The sequence below is a fragment of the Chiloscyllium punctatum genome, chromosome 17 (genome assembly GCF_047496795.1).
Source record: "Chiloscyllium punctatum isolate Juve2018m chromosome 17, sChiPun1.3, whole genome shotgun sequence".
NCBI classification, from domain to species: Eukaryota; Metazoa; Chordata; class Chondrichthyes; order Orectolobiformes; family Hemiscylliidae; genus Chiloscyllium; species Chiloscyllium punctatum.
The window spans coordinates 95525534-95542906 of NC_092755.1; the positions used below are offsets into that span (position 1 = coordinate 95525534).

Consider the following 17373-nt stretch of genomic DNA (forward strand, 5'->3'; position numbering starts at 1 on the left):
GCCTGCTCTTCTGATGAAGCAGTTAACTAATTTTCTCTCAACAGGTACATATGCATGGTTTACAGAATTTAAAGTGGAAAACTGCAAATTTACTTTCCATTAGTCAAAGCACACTGGCATTCTTGAACACTGTAAATGTTAAAAATATCTTCAATATTCAAATAGCACAATTGACGTTTTGAAAATAACCATTGCTGCGGGAATTTCATTGCTGAATTGGACAATACCATATTTGCTGACATCAAAAAGGCACTATTCCAGAGGATGCAAGCTATGAACATGAAAAAACTGAATACTTGCTAACAATTTGTTGGACCTTTGGTCTGAAATAGCAGAGTTATATTAAATAAAAAAAGACAAAATAAGCCATGAAAATAAAAGGATCAAGGTTAGGCTTATTTGTAAAAACTAAACAAGCCCCAATCTCTACATAAACAGTCAGTCAGTCTCCATTACTCACATTCCCATTATCTATTAACGTCAATATCCAAAGCTTTGCTTGACTAATTAAAAATAAGTGCACAGCAATTTTCACATTTTGTTTAAATTTAATTATAAAGAACACTTGCTTGTATATCATTTGTTTAAACCCAATACTTAGGGCACTGAGGACTTACATACGCAAGCAAAAAGTTAGGGGTGGGAGGTGCTCTTAATGATCTGAACAGATTCCCTGGGGAAGATGGTAAAAATTCCATTGCCTCTCATATTAAACAGCATGATAAAAGTAAGAATTCTTCATCTGGTTTCCATGGTTTGAATGGTGAGTAATTAAAATCTGAGCTGTTCTTTCTTTGCCAATGTTATGCACTAGGCATTTTTGCTGAACAAGGATATGGACAATAATATAACTATTAACAACCACTCCGATGAAGGGGCAGGTGATGGACAGCAGTACAATCAAACAAATAGCAAATATAAATTAATGTAGAATTTGGACCACTGTACACTTTGTAGTTACAGCCTTTTGCAGAGAAAGATTGAAATTGAAACAGATAACAAAAAAGTGTCACAAAATCCCCATACATAAAAAATATTTGCTTTGTTTGAGAAAATTAGTTCTTAGATATACAACAAGAGTCAATAGTGGATAAATATCAAAGATCTGCTTCTACTGAGGACCTATTAGAGTTAATGGTCATGAAGCTCATATCCACGTGTAACATCTTATCTCAAAGCAAACGTTTTAAGATCATGTTCTACAAAGAGCCAGATAAGGCCCATTTAACACATTTAAAGAAGCTGCCCAACCCAAGCAATTAAGGAATTAGAGAGCCATCCAGAAATGGTATTTAACTGATTATGAACTGGTTGGAATTGTTGAATATTTAGACTCCGAATGAACAAGTATAAACCGATCATAAACTAGGTATAAGCTCAGCAATTTTCTGCCCTTCAAGGAGGCATAATGAGCAAGCTAAATATTTCTCTAGAAAACATTTTACCGTGATTCAGGATAACAGATAGACTTGGGCTATAGTAATCCTCTGCAGCAGACAAACATGTTTCAATTGTAGACGGGAATTAAATGAGTCCCACTCAATAAAGAAGTGGCAGCCTTGTTTGCATCACATCCACTCTTCTATTGACTTCAAGTGAATAGAAAACCAAACGATGTAAAGTCAGTTGCTGATTTGAATAATCAGTTTTTCATCAGCACCCAAGACATTTGGTGTATTTTCAAAATCAGAACACATCACAGAGGTTCTGGTTTTGGGGAAAAATTCAAGTTACAAGAAACTAAACCTAGTCTACTATATATACATTGCAATCATCACCAACAACAATTAAGACCTGTGTTTCATAGACTCCCTCAATGTCTGGAGCAGAGAGGTCAGCATTAATTTCATTGATGTGCTCCTGATACATGTCTTCTGGTACAGAATATTCATATAGGTTATAAACAATATTGGAACGAGGAAGAATGCGGTTGACCTGTGAACATAAATAAATTTCATTACCTAAGGGAGCAGAAAATGGCAACATATAAAATATAACTTTTCAGGTATGCAAATTTCTAACTCTCAATCTGTCCTATTAAATGGTTAAACACATCATAACTGAGACTTGCATATTTCATCTTTATTTTTTCAGATGATAAACCTGCCAAACTCTTGCAGTTTTTAAAAAAAAATTACACCACAATGCAACTCTAGCCCTCCGCATTTATTCAATTTAATTTTCTTATTATCATGTAATAAACATGACATGAAAAAAAATGATGCTTAGAGAAAAGCCAAACAAGAGGAAGAAATGGGCAGACTTACTTTCTTGTAAACAGCGCTATCATCTGCTTTAGGGATGCGCTGATTGACATAGAATACTCGAGGAACGTTGAGTTTAATGCAATGCAAATCGTGTCCAACAACAGCCCACAGTTTGAAGATGCCAGGCTGACTTGTTTCTGCAATCTGAAGCATTAAAAGACCAATTTACTTTTCATACTTCACATTCAACAGGAGTACAGTGAAAATAATTGCAGGGCCTTTCCATGCCAAGATCACATTCTTCAAAACAAAATCACAATTTCGACATTTTCATTCACTCTTGGCACATGGATATTGTTGTCAACTCCACTGTTTATTGCTCGCCCAAACTGCTAAAGGCGGTGATGGTGAGTTGCCTTTTTAAGCCACTCCATTTGTGTGCTAAACGGATTTGTGTACAGCACAATGAGAGTGTGTTTCAGAAAAGCTACGGTCAAAATTACCTTGTGGGAAGTGATTGCTGGGCCTCTTGCTGAGATATTCGTATTATCGAAAGCCACAGGCGAAGTGCCAAAAATCTAGAGGTTGGCGAACATGGTGCTACTATTTAAGAAAAGTGGTAAGGAAAACCCAGGGAACTATAGACCGGTGAGCCTGACATCAGTGGTGGACAAGTTGTTGGAGGCAATCCTGAGGGACAGTATTTGGGAAGGCAGAGTGGTGGACATGATCTCTTATAGAGTTTAGTAACACATTTGACAAGGTTTCTCCTAGTATACTGGTTAGGAAAGTTAAATCACATGGAATAGAGGGAGTTAGCTGTTTGCATGCAGAATTGACTCGAAGGTAGAAGACATTGGTGGAGGGTTGCTTTTCGGACTGGAGCCCTGTGGCCAGCAGCACGCCACAAGGATCAGTACTGAGTCCGCTGCTTTTTGTCATCTATATAAATGATTTAGATATGAATATTGGCGGTATGGTTAGTAAGATTGCAGATGGCACCAACATTGGAGGTGGTTGTGGCCAGAGAACCTGTGAGCATTGCCAACTGACCTGTACAAAGGATATGTGTTTTCTTTGCTCGGGGCCTCTTTTGACTCGACTTCGCACATCTGCGAGGAGTGTCAAAGGGAGTCACCTAGCTTGAGCAGGCTTTAATAAACTAACTGTTTGCAGAGGTTGGTGTATGCAAATTGCATCGTGTGTGTGAAACCTCGGGAAAAGAACCAAACAGTTAGGCCAATATTGGAGTTTTGCATGCAGTTCTGGTCTCCCTGCTATTGGAAGGAATTTGAGAAACTTGAAAGGGTTCAGAAAAGATTTACAAGAATGCTGCCAGGATTGGAGGGTTTGAGCTATAGGGAGATGCTGAATAGGCTGGGGCTGTTTTCCCTGGAGAGTCGGAGGTTGAGGGGTGACCTGATAGAGATTTATAAAATCATGAGGGATGGATAAGGTAAATAAACAATGCCTTTTCTTCGGGGTGGGGGAGCCCAAAACTAGAGGGCATAGGTTGAAGGTAAGAGGGGAAAGATTTAAAAGGGATCTGAAGGGCAATATTTTCAGGCAGAGGGTGGTGTTTGTATGGAATGAGCTGCAAGAGGAAGTGGTGGAGACTGGTACAATTACACCATTTAAAAGGCATCTGGATGGGTATATAAATAGGAAGGGTTTAGAGGGATATGGGCCAAATGCTGGCAAATGACAAGATTTATTTAGAATATCTGGTCAGCATGGACAAGTTGGACCAAAGGGTCTGATTCCGTGCTTTATACTTCTATGACTATGGCAGAAATACAGACAAGGGGAAGACAAATTAGTAGGAAATCAATAAACTTCCATTTATCAAGTATCTTTACCAAAGCAATTTAGAAGAATGCTATCAACCAAATGCAAGGTGAAAATCAGTACTGCAGATGCTGGAGATTAGAGTTAGGAGTGTGATGCTGGAAAAGCACAGCAGGTCAGGCAGCAACCGAGGAGCAGGAAAATAGACGTTTCGGGCAAAAGCCCTTCATCAGGAATGAGGCTGGGAGCCTCGATGGTGGATTAATAAATGGGAGGGTGGAGTGGATAGGTGGGAAGGAAGATGGACAGATGGGACGGGTCAAGAGGGCGGTGCTGAGCTGGAAGGTTGGAACTGGGGTAGGGTGGGGTGAGGGGAAATGAGGAAACTGGTATAAATCCACATTGATACAATGGGGTAGGAGGTTCCCAAGGCAGAAGATGAGGTGTTCTTCCTCCTCACCTATCCACTCCAGTCTCCCCTCCGACCTATCACCTTTACCCCCACCTCCAACCACCTATTGCACTTGCAGCTATCTCCCTTCCAGTCCCACACCCCCTCCCATTTATCTCTCCATTAACCAAATGCTGACAATAAGCCTTGCAAGGAGATATTAAGGAGATATCAAACATTTGGTCAAATTAGTAGTTTTAAAGGAATGCCTCAAAAGGCTATGCGATCATGATTTAGACAGGAAATTTCAGAGTTTGGAATCTTGGCAGCTAAAAGTATAGCTGTTAATAGTGGAATGATTACAATCAGGGATGCAGGAGGCCAAACTTAGACGAGTCTAGATATCTGGTAAGGGTGCACCAGATTAGAAATAAGGAGGTACGGGGTTATGGATGAATTTGAAAACAACCATAACAATTCTAAAATTGAGGCATTGCTTGATTAGAGCTTGTGGGTCAGTAAATAAGGAAATGGAACCGAACAGAAAGTTGGAAGCCTAGTTTGAATGACGAGTTTTTTTTTCTGGAAAAGGGTTGGAGGTGATGCATGTCAATTTTGAAACATGCTGATAACAAAAGAAAGACAGGAGTAAAAGTAAAGTTGTGCAAGTTAGGATGCCACCAGAAAAGTTTTAAGGTAAGCTTACATTTATAGTGTACAAGGTTATAGACCGGATAGGAGTGTGTTGGAATAGTTCAATCCAGAAATTACAAAAGGTACAAACAAAGGTTTTAGCAGATGAGTAGAGGAAATGAAAAAAGAAAAGATTTTATAAATAAATACCAATACTAAGATTTACAAGGGAGGCAATTCAGTCAAAAATGGTCGTAGATTTGCTAACCCAAAGTTGAGCTTTGATAAGTTCAACAGATAATTGTATAGATTAAGGAAAAGAGGTCAATGCAGTGTGTACGGACTTTCAGAAGAATCAATTAAAAAGAAGTGTCAAGAGGTATGTTTGAAAAATTCAGTAAAGGACACATAGCAGAATTCTGCGAAAATATTAAGTTTAGTTAGACATGGATAAGTGTTTTCAGTCTGGGAATGATTGAAATGGTGTATGTGCATACTGGATAGGAAATAACATCTTGAAATATAAGCACAAGTGTCTTGCAAATGTGGAGTAATGTATATCAGCCTAAAGTCCTCCTCGTATAATAGTAGGCTAATGCAATTTAATGGGGATAAATGTGCAGCTTTGGGATGTATAAGGAGGCATGGAGAAAATAAAGCAAAAGTTCCCCAGATTAGAATAGGACACTAGTTATTTGAAGAGACTCAAGTTACTGGGCCATTTTGACTGAAGTAGAGAAGGTTAATAAGCAAGCAATTGGGATTCTTAATCTTATGAACAGTCTTGATCGACAAACATTTAGACTTTTTTCTCATCTTCCAATAACTATCATCATTATGAGGAGTCATTTTATATATGGAAGCTTGCTTGAAAACAGAGTGGTTGAGACAGTGTCTCGACCTTTTAAGGGGCAACAAGACAAACATTTCAAGCAAAGGAAGGTGCAAAATTGTTGACAGAAAGATTAGTTTTGGTTTCATGAGAAGATCTACCTCAAGAATGATGAGTTGAATAGCTTTCTTTTGTACATTTTAATTCAGAAATCTGCAATTTGATCCAGTTAGGTTAATATTTACTGTCTGTCAACACAACCCAAACCCAGAGATCCAATTGCACCAATTCCACAGCTTACCTGTACAATTTGCCATGGCATGTCAAGAATGGTACGGGCAGTTCGACGCAAAAAGCTGCCAAGACTGGTTGTGGGACCATCTCGAATAGGTCTACCTGGCGCATCTGCACCATCATCAAGCTTTCTTCTCTTTCGACGTGCCTTTCTTTGCTTTGACTGAAGCTCCCACTTCTTCTTCTGGTACCTCAGCCACACTAACCGTTCATCCTGAATCAAAACAATATGAAAGTAATTTAAACCTGTTGCTTTAACTAAATCTCAGTGCTAAAATGAATGGTCAGCTTTTGTTCTGCTTTCCAAATGTGTAATGATCTCAAAACGCCATTTGATGTTCTAGGCACTACATCAATCTGGATCAAGTTCAAACTGTTTTCAAAAAGGAAACAGTTCAAATGTAAAGCATGAAAAACTTAAGTCAGGCTACTGTGAACATCCACGTGATGAGATTTAGTATATTGCTATCCAGCAGTGCTTAGTTTAATGGACTGTTTAGAAACCATGGAATGTGCCTGTGACAGAGTGCCTTAAGTGAATAAAATACTATTTTAAACGCATAGAGAAAGGAACTCGTACCAGTAACACTGAAAATGTTTAACAGGGAGAAACACAAAGTTAATGTCACAAGTCACAGTAATTGGTTAGTCAGAACAAAGATGGGAGGAACGAAAGAACAAACAAACCACTGCTCATTGACATTCAATGGAGTTACCATCATTGAATGCCCACTAACAGCCTGGGGGTTAACACTGACAGAAATTAAACTGGACTCACCATATAAATACTGTGCCTAAAAGGGCAGGTCAGAAGCTAGGCATACTGTAGCGAGTAACTCACCTCTTGATTCCTCCAAGGCTGTCCCCACTTGCTTGGATGAGTGCAGCTCCAACAATACTCAAACATGACACCATTCAGGACAAAGCAGCCCATGTGATTGGCATCGCATTCACACACATCTACCACTGAAACTCATATCTACAAGATGCACTGCAGAAATTCACCGATGATCCTAAGACAGCACCTTCCAAACCCATGACCATTTCCAACTAGAAGGAAGATACATTGTCGGTCAGACCCCAGGTCAGAGTCCAATAGGTTTATTGGAAATCATAAGCTTTTTGAGCATTGCCCTTTCATCAGGTGAAGTCAAATAAACTTGAACTATAATTTGGTTTTGTGTGACTTCTGACCTTGTCCACCCTCGTCCAACACCAACACCTCCACTCACCCAAGAAACAGATAGACAAGGAGCAAACATATACATGAGGACTACGGTAAAAATGTGGATTTGAGAGGATATAGGGAATTTACATGTTAAATGACTTAAACGTTTTTTCAAACAGTTGTTCAGCAAAATCCTTTGCTTTCTGACTTAATTATTGCATAATATTGAGTACAATTTCCAAATTCATAAATACTGCAGTAGCCTATGTCCATTTGCAGAAGACATTCAGATCAACATTAGTTATGGAAAGGGACAAAGCTGGTCCACAGGTTCAAGCTCTAAACTGGGACAAGGCAAATGTAGATAGAATTAGACAGGAGCTTGCAGGGGTCAATTGGAGTAATTTGTTTGCAGGCAAAGGGACCTCTGGCAAATGCTACACCTTTAAAAGTGAGATTGCTAGAGTTCAAGGACTATATGTTCCTGTAAGGGTGAAGGGCAAGGTTGGCAAGAACAGGGAATATCTTGGATGACAAGAGATATTGAGGTTTTGACCAGAAAAAATGGAGGTGTGTCTAAAGTACAGGCAGCTGGGATCAAGGGAATCCCTGAAGGTAAAAAGGAAATACAGGAGTTCACTGAAGAAGGAAATCAAGAGGGTGAAAAGGAGACATGAGATAGCCTTGACTGAATCCAAGGATTAGGGTGAATCCAAAGAGGAATTCAAGGAAAATGAATAACTCGAGAGAGAATAGAACCCCTCAAGGACCATGGCAGACATTTACGTGTAGAACCGGAGGAGATGGGTGAGGCTCTCAATGAATATTTCTCCTGTGTTTACCATGGGGAAAGACAAGAAGATTTGGGAACTTGGGGAAGTTAGTGGTGATACCTTGGGGGTAGTCCATATTTCAGGAGGGAAGATGCTGGATGCATTAGAAAGTACAAAGGTGGATAAACTCCCTGGTCCTGACCACATATATCCAAGAACACTGCAAGAGGCTGGAAAAGAAATTGCGAGGGAACTGGCTGATATTTTGCATCACCGTTAGCCACAGGTGAGGTCCCAAAAGACTGGAGGGTAGTGAATGTTGTGCCATTATTCAAGGGCTGCAAAGAAAAGCCTGGGAACTATAGACCAGTAAGCTTAACATCTATGGTGGTGAAGTCACTTGAGAAGGGTTCTGAGGGATACGACATATATGCATTTGGAAAGACAGGATTTGATTAGAATTAGTCAGCATGGCTTTGAGAGTGGGAGATCATGTCTCATGAAATTGTTAGAGTTCTTTGATGAAGTGACCAAGAAGGTTGAAAAGGGCAGGGTGGTAAACATACCTTATATGGATTTCAGTAAGGCCTTTAGTAAGGTTCCACATGGTAGGCTGCTCTGGAAGGTTCGATTGCATGGAACCTAGGGTGACCTGGCAAATTAGATACAAAATTGGCTTGATGGTAGGAAGCAGAGGGTAATAATGGAAGGATGCTTGTCAGACTGGAGGTCTGTGACTATTGGAATGCCTCAGGAGTCGGTGCTGGGTTCATTACTGCTTGTTATCTATATCAATGATTTGGATGAGAATGTACAAGGCATGATCAGTAAGTTTGCTAATGACGCTAAAATAGGTGGTATTGTGGACAGTGAGGAAGGTTATCAGAAATTGCAGCAAGACCTTGATCATCTGGGGAAGTGGGCTAAGAAGTGGCAAATGGAATTTAATATAGATAAGTATGAGGTCTTGCATTTTGCAAAGTCAAATCAAGGTAGAAGTTTCATGATGAATGGTAGGGTCTTAAAGAGTGCAGTGAAACAGAAGAATCTTGGAGTTCAGGTTCACAGTTCTCTAAGTGGAGTCTCAGGGAGATAGGAGGCAGTGAAGGTGGCTTTTGGCACACTGACCTTCATTCGTCAGGGCATCAAGTACAGAAGTTGGGAAGTTATATTGCAGTTATAGAGGACGTGGGTGAGGCTACACTTGTTCGGAATATTGTGTTCAGTTTTGTTTACCTTGCTACAGGAAGGATGTTATTAAATTGGAAAGAGTGCAGAAGAAATGTACAAGGATGTTGCCTGAACTCAATGGTCTGTGTTATAGGGAGAGGTTGGACAAACGAGGACTTTTCTCTTTAGAGAGTAGGAGACTCAGAGGCAACCTTTTAGATATATAAGATTATAAGAGGCATGGATAGGGTAAATGCACTCAGTCTTTTTCCCAGGGTTGGGGAATCGAGGACAAGATAGCATCAGTTTAAGGTTAGAGGGGAAAGAATAAAAGGGAACCTGAGAGACAACTTTTTTTTTTTTTTTTTACACAGAGTGATACACATATAGAATGAGCTGCCAGCAGAAGTAGTGTGAGGCAGAGACATTAACAACATTTAAAAGGCATTGGACAAATACATGGATAGGACAGGATTAGAAGGAAATGGGCCAAGTGCAAGGAAATGGGGTTAGCATTGACAGGCATTTTGGTCAGCATGGATCAATTTGGGCCAAATGGCCTGTCTCTGTGCTGTAGGATTCTATGACCCTACAACATTCAAGCTTGGGCGGTTAAGTGACAAATAATAGTTAAGCCTCATAAGCGCTAGGTGATAACCATATCAAACAAGAAAGAATTTAATCTCCATTTAACACTTGATGGCATGACCATTGCTGACTTTGCACAATAAACATCCAGGGAGCTTACCATTGATCAGAAATTGATTGAACCAGCCATGTAGAGCTACAGAGGGAAGGAGGCTGCGAATTTTGAGTAACTCACCTCCTATCTCCTCAAGGTCTGTCCACTACCTACAACCCACAAGTCAGGTTTGTTGGAATACTCTCTACTTGCCTAACTGAATGTATATACAATAACATTCAAGCAGCCTGATATTACTCAGGACAAAGCAGTTTGATGGATTAGCAGCACCCACTACCAACTGAAAACAGTCACACTCCCCATCTCAGATGCACAGTGGCAGCTTGTACAAGGTGCACTGCACAAACTCAATCCTCTTTCAAAAGCACCTTCCAAATCAGTGACCATGACTAAGAAGGACAAGGGTAACAGATGCATGATAATAGCATTATCTGCAAGCCACACACCATTCGGACTTTCACTGTCTGCAGGTCAAAATGCCAAAAGTTCTGCCAACGGCACTAAGTGTATCTACACCAGATGGAGTACAGTGGTTCAAGAAATCAGCTCACTACCACCACAACAAAGCCAATTTGAGATGGGTAACAAAATGCTGGTGTTGCAACCAACATTCACATTCAATGGAAGAACCAAAACGAAAAAGGGATAATGCACAGATATCTATTCTTTTCTTACAAATACACTGTAAGAACAGCAAGAATGAACGGCACTATCTCTTAGTTCTCCTGTCTATGGGAATTTGCTGAGAACTCAGAATCAAAACAACTTTTTCTCTAATTCCCACCGCCGAATTTTGCTAAATTGCAGTTTAACACGAGACAGCAATGCTGCAAGTTTAGTTAGATTTATTTCCCATGTTCAAATCAGTGAAAAGTACAATAAATTTTAGATTTTATTTAGTACAGTTTGAACTTTTGCCCTCAAGGTCTTGGATTATATAATCAGTGGAAAAGAAAATAAGCACAGCAAAAGGCTGTATCAAGGCTAAAAAGCAGATAGGGAAATTGAAAAGAAGGAACAGACGCAATATGCCTATGACTAAAGATGGAATATGATGCACCTATGATTCTTCATAATTCTGATATATTTGACAGTATAATGTCCTGATGAGTTAGAATCATTTTCTGTGCAGATAGGCCAGGAGGAACATCAGACAGCTCTGAACAAATGTGTGAGCAGAAGCAACAATTTTAAAAAGTAGATGATACAATTCTAAACTATTATTTGTAGATTGCTGCTCAAATGCTTAAAATGCATTAAGTTGCACTTAAACTGAAATGAAAATCAAAGCTGATCCCATATTACTAACTGTTTTGGACTACTGAATAGAGTCCAAAAGAGGTACAAACCTATTGTACTATATATGTTGGCTCTCCTTCAATTAAATAACATTCTATGCAAGTACCAAGGCTCCTTTTGCACAAAGGGCCCAATCTGCCTCCCTCAAAATATTAGCTCTCAGCACACTGAGGTTCTAGTCTCTCCTACTAGTGGAAACATCTCCACATCCACGCCTATCAGTATACGGTAAGCTTCAGACTCCCTCTCATCCTTCTAAACTCCATCAAGTACAAACACAGAGTTCTCAACCACTCCACATATGAGGAACCGTTCCTTCCCAGGATCATTTTTGGTAAACCTCCTCAGGACACCCTCCAACCCCAGCACAACCTTCCTTAGATACAGGGCCCGAAACTGCTCACAGTAATCCAAATGCCACCTGACCAGAGCCTTTTACAGCCCGAGCAGTACATTTTTGCTCTTGTATTCTTGCCCTCTTGAAATAAATGCTAACATTTCATTTGCATTTTTCATTGCCAAATAAACCTGTATGTTAATCTTAAGAGAATTCTGATCTAAGACTCCCAAGTCCCTATTGTGCTTCAGATTTCCAAAGCTTTTCTCCATTTAGAAAATAGTCTGCCTATCAAAGTACATAACCTCACACTTGGCTACACGTATCCTTCTGCTAATTCTTTTCCCACTCTGCTTGCCTGATCAAGTCTTCCTGCTTCCTCAAAACTACCTGTTATCTGTTAATGTAGCACTAATGCCCTCAGTTCCTTCATCCGCATCATTAATGTATAATGTGAATAGTGATGGTCTCAATATGGATCCCTGCAGAACTCCACTAGTCACTGGCTGCCAATCTGTAAAAGACCTCTCTATCATTACTCTCTGCCTTCTACCAGTCAGCCAATTCATTATCTATGCCAGTACCTTGCCCCTAAAACCACAGGCTCTTATCTTATTTAGTAGCTTCCTGTGCAGCACATTGCCAAAGGTCTTCTGGAAATCCAAACAGATCACATCCACTGGTTCTTCGGGCTGCTAGAACTATTTTAACACAATAATTACAAATAGCTGCAAGCAGAATTTTAAGAAAACTGAAATAGCAGTTCGACAAATATTCATCCGGTCAAACAGATTTATAGGTTCATGGATGTAAAATAAAGACAGAGTGCTGGAGAGACTCAGCAAGTCTGCCAATAGCTGTGGAGAAAGAAATAGAGGTAAGGTTTCAAGTCTGCTACAACTCTAATTTCTGAAGAAGAGTCGCATCAGATTCGAAACAACGACTGCTTCTCTCGACAGATGCTGGAGACCTGCTGATTTTTTTCCACTTACTCTGTCTATATTTCAGATCTGTAGCTCCACAGTACTTTTCTCTATTAGGTACACATATGTACTATAGCTTCATTAATAACAATTGTTATCTTTTTCAAATGTTAATTGATGAAGAGCAACAGCATTTTGTCAAGAACTTAGTTGAGCCTCTCACGTGGAAGACAATACCCTGATGGTTCAATATCCTAGAATTCCCAAAAGCAATGTGCATGCCCCAACACCAACTGCAGGGTTCAGGAGCTTCCAATCACCTTCTGCAGGGCAATTAGGGATGGGCAATCAGTGCTGGTCTCGCCAGTAACATCCACATTCCATGAATGAAAGATATGGTCATGTGATGTGGAGCTTGTATTTTTCATTCTGACAAATGTGCTATCACTGAGTCAAGGTTACATTTCTTTGCGTCCTTTAATCAGCTGGTAGCCTTTATTTTACTGCCTACTTACATTTCTATTCTGTGTTTCTGACTTATAAAATTGAAACGATAGTAAAAGCAAGTCCACTTAATTTCAGCATTCCAGTTACAGGTTACCTTTGTCTTTCCCAATGGTGGTGGAGGACCCAGTATCTCTCTCCAAGATTGGGTTAATTCTAGGTCTTGAGATTGTTCCTGGCTCTCATCATTCATACCACGCCTTCGCTTTGTACTGAGTGGGATAACTGGCTGTGCTCTGCGCTTGGGAACACCAAAATCTTCTAAATCACTAATTTGTGATTGTTGATCTTTCACCAGATGCTGGTTACATGTCACCTGAAACATATGGATGATATTTAGAACAGAATTTGAACTGGTTCCAGCTCACCTTGCTCTTAACCTCAAGAGAATCCTTTGAATCTGAAATAAACTGATCCAGGTTGAAGTTATTTAATATCATGTTTTATTAAAATAAAAGCTTCTTGAAAATTAAGTAGTTTATCGATGAAAAGAAAAACAAGGAATCGTAAATAAGCAAAGTGCCAAAAATACATAACTGAACTGCCACTACTGAAACACAGAGGGTAGTAACTGGGGAAGCTATTTACCAAACACCAACTAAATTCACTTCACTATTGGAGAATACATACCTGCCTGACTCCAGTGTTAGTGAATAGTTCACTAATTTTTTTTTGTTTGTAAACATCATTCTTTTCCAAAAGTTTCTTGTGAAGCCAGTCAGGGTGTCGGACTCGTGGGACTGGATTCTTTACCTGGAAGGGAATGATTCCCATTTAACTAAACTTGGGACAAAGACAAGATCAGATATTCCAAGATGCTTTCTGTAGTTATGCAAAGTTGTATGGTGGGTTGTACAGCTTGGCCACTGGACATGTACTAGCATTTGCAATACCAACAATTAAACATAGCAAATTTAGCAGCTTTCATTGGATGTTATAATTAAACAGACTAATCCACAATAGTCAGCAGAGTACTCTTTACTAGTAATTTAATATATGATGCTAAAAGTGGTATCAACTATTATTAATTGCCACAAAGGAAAATGGACACCATTATAATGTAATTACATTCCATTTAATTTTACCTAGTACCATTGCACCCATAACTGAATGAGGTGCCACTGAAAGATCCAGTAATGAAAAAAAACCTTTTTCCTAACAGAATTAAGTATTTTGCTTGGACAGTAAAACAACATGGGCAGCAATCTGCAAAATACTTCATTGCTGTTTTTCTGATCAAAATAAGGTACTAATGTTGGGGAATGGAACAATATATTTTGTCCACCATGTGCAAGCATTGACCACTGCGCAGTCAGGTACAGCAGAACTGCTTCCAGGATGCACTTAATTTCATCAAGACACCTCAGCCGGATTTGTATTATTTCTAGATATTTTAGCACAGTGGACACTTTGTGGACTGAGTGAATAAGTATATTAATGCATCGAAATAAGGAAAATTTGGCACTCAGAAAACAGCCCATCCTTTTTTTTTGAATTGAGGCTGCTCAAACAACTCAATAAGATTGTATAAATAATATAGCACATTTCTATTATTAATTTTGACTAGAATAGAATCCAGGTTTGAAAAAGTGAATCAAGTGTATCCAAATTATTACTGTAATATTTTATTCTGTGGATGCTGACTCACCTTAGTTTACAGAAAAAACATAACTAGTTGGCCTCAATTTAACATATTTCCATTAACAACCAGTCTAAGTCCGGCATCTACATGTTTCATACTTCACCATTTACAGCAGTGTTATCCAAATACATAGCTGCAAACAAACTTGTCTCCCTCTCTCTGCCATCAGTTTTAATTACAGCTGGCTTTAAACACATTTTTTTAATTATTAGAAATGCAGAATTAAATTATTTGAAAATGAAACTTTAGAATTAAATGGAATTAAGTATTAACCTGCTGAAGGGCTGCTGGGATAGTGATAATCTTCTGGATGGCACTGCCAAGTCGCTCAATGTAATAATCCCAGTCCAGAATCTAGAAGGAACAGAAGTGTGTTATAAATGGAAGTGATCTCCACAGCCAAATTGGAATGGGTGAATAATTCTATTAATTTATATCCTATTCTTTTGTCCAGAATTTGTGGAGAAACAGCTGCTACTTCCACTTTGTCTGCCACCTTCATTGTAAACGATTCCAGGTTTCCACTATTTCTACAGCTCTTTAATATCTTTACTTCAAGTATACATTAGCTAACCAAAAACGTTGAAAAGGCCATCTAGAAATCTTTGGAACAGTACTTAGCAATATTCATTCCCTGTAAGGAAACGGTTTCATTTGTTCTGGATTCTACAGAGAGAGAAGCAATTACTCCCTTGTCGATTCTTCAAGAGTTTAAACTGAGATCTTTCTTTAAACATCTCATCTTCATCAGAGTCAACCTCTTCCTCATAATGGACTAATCCCTTCATTTCAGGTCAATTCTGGCACTGTCACTGCACATATATAAAGATTAGTATATTCAGACCAGAGCACAGCATTTAAATACAAACCAACAGATAAACTGCATAACTGCAGCAAAACAATCATTGCTTTTATATTCCATATGTAACACCAAGCCTCAGTAACCTGTATACTCTTTTGTTTACTTTTGATGTCTGCAAATTTGCTTTCAATGGCATATGTGCACTTGAACCCCAATGACACTTTCTCATTTCGACTGTATTCTAATCACAGTGCATTCTCACACTTTGTTAGATTGAACTATCTTTAATCTCCTTTTTCAATTTCTGTTTCCTTGTTAACAATTAATCACACTCCCTAGCTGGTTATCCATCATGTGTAAATCTGGATATACCTAAACTTTAAATACTGAGTTCAGCGTGCTTAAATGTAACCTGGTCAAATAATCATATGGCAGTTAGGGAACACGGAGTAAAAGCTCAAAATTTCAAGCACCAAGTAATTACTAAAATGGGTGTGATATGGAAGAAAGTTGTCTCCAGTAAAAAAACAACTTACTAATCGAATATCCAGGTCCTGTAATGAAGGATTCTTCAACCACTTCTTCAGATAGTACTTTTTAACACTTGGTTCCGCCTGGAAAATGGCCAGTGGAATTGCTCTGAAAGAGAATAAAATTTGAATTTGTATTGTGCCTTGCATATATTTATAAACTGTCTTACAGCCAATGGATTACTGCCCATTAATTCCACAGGATGTATTAATTTTATTTTAAGTGATGTTAATTGTGGAAAAATGCTAGCCAAGACATAGTCTTTAAATTGTTATGATATACTGCGTCTGGACACGCATGCATTTAATATGCTATCTGAAAGATGATATCTCTGAAAAGGAAGCACATCTATGTCAGTTTCAGTCTAGATACTGTTAAAATCTACAGTTTACTTAAAAATCCATCACCTTCAACTTAGACAGTGACGCCAATTGCATGGCTTCAATTCATGCAGTGGCTGAGGTTACCATGAAGGCCTCACCTTCTAAACTTCTACCCTTCTCCAAAGCCTGGTGATATGCAAGTGAAGCAAACACCAGTTGTGTTCCACGGATGGGAGAGCAACTCAATGACCACTTTACCATTACTAGCTAAGTCAAGCTGAAACTTGCATTCATGGGTACAGTAATTTGAGCTTAGGTGTTTAGTTTTCTCTGGCAAAACACAAAATCATGGATAACTAGTGACAAATCACATTCCTACCACAACTGACATATGACTTATTTTAATGATATTATGAAACTCCAAAGTTTTCTTTCTATTTATTGCTGTCGGTATTTTCTCCAGTTTGAGTCAATTTTTTTTTAACTTGTATGGTCTTGTGGTTTATTCCACAAACAAATAATTACTGCAGGGTGCCAAGGATACAAAATTTAAGTTTATCTAATTTAGGAGGGGACATTATATGTTGGCCAGGATTTTCTTCCTCTTACCTTTCAGTGACTGGGGCACCCTCAGGTTTCTTGGAGATGACAAAACGGCAGCTCAGCCCTGCGTCCTTCACCATTTGGTCCCCAAGAAATTCAGCAAGCCTTTTGGCAGTACTTATTGAGGTAGACTTCTGTTCTCCATAATCCTCTAATTTACGTGACATTGATCTATTCTCAGAGATCAATTCAAATAGCTCGGAGTCAGGCATATTAGCTGCCTATAAATCAAGGAGAGAAGACTGCTTATTTTTAGGTTAGCAGGTTGCGATTAATGGGCAATGCCAAAGATCAGAGCTTGGACCGAAAGAAATTACTCTCTAAATTAACGACTGAGTTGAGAGGACAGAGAAAAATAATTGATTATGTAATGACAAGTGGAAAGACAATCTGTGAAGAGGAAGCAATAACAATTGTAAAAGGTACAGAGAAGGATTAAGCAAGTGGCAA

The 17373-nt window shown here is 38.9% G+C and overlaps 1 protein-coding gene across 3 annotated transcripts in view; it reads right to left on the reverse strand.

The window, feature by feature from the left end:
* Positions 1-17373, reverse strand: part of pole (polymerase (DNA directed), epsilon) — a 142895-nt gene that overhangs the window by 57435 nt on the left and 68087 nt on the right. For all 3 annotated transcript variants that reach the window (XR_011963004.1, XM_072588000.1, XM_072588001.1), the window contains exons 26-33: positions 16930-17144; positions 16003-16105; positions 14938-15018; positions 13653-13775; positions 13120-13338; positions 6153-6359; positions 2268-2411; positions 1795-1935 (exon numbers count right to left, since the gene is read on the reverse strand). Coding sequence is in view for 2 of the 3 variants with exons in the window: in XM_072588000.1 (XP_072444101.1) it covers positions 1795-1935; positions 2268-2411; positions 6153-6359; positions 13120-13338; positions 13653-13775; positions 14938-15018; positions 16003-16105; positions 16930-17144 (1233 nt within the window). In the remaining variant the exon portion in view is untranslated. The remainder of the gene's footprint in view (positions 1-1794; positions 1936-2267; positions 2412-6152; positions 6360-13119; positions 13339-13652; positions 13776-14937; positions 15019-16002; positions 16106-16929; positions 17145-17373) is intronic.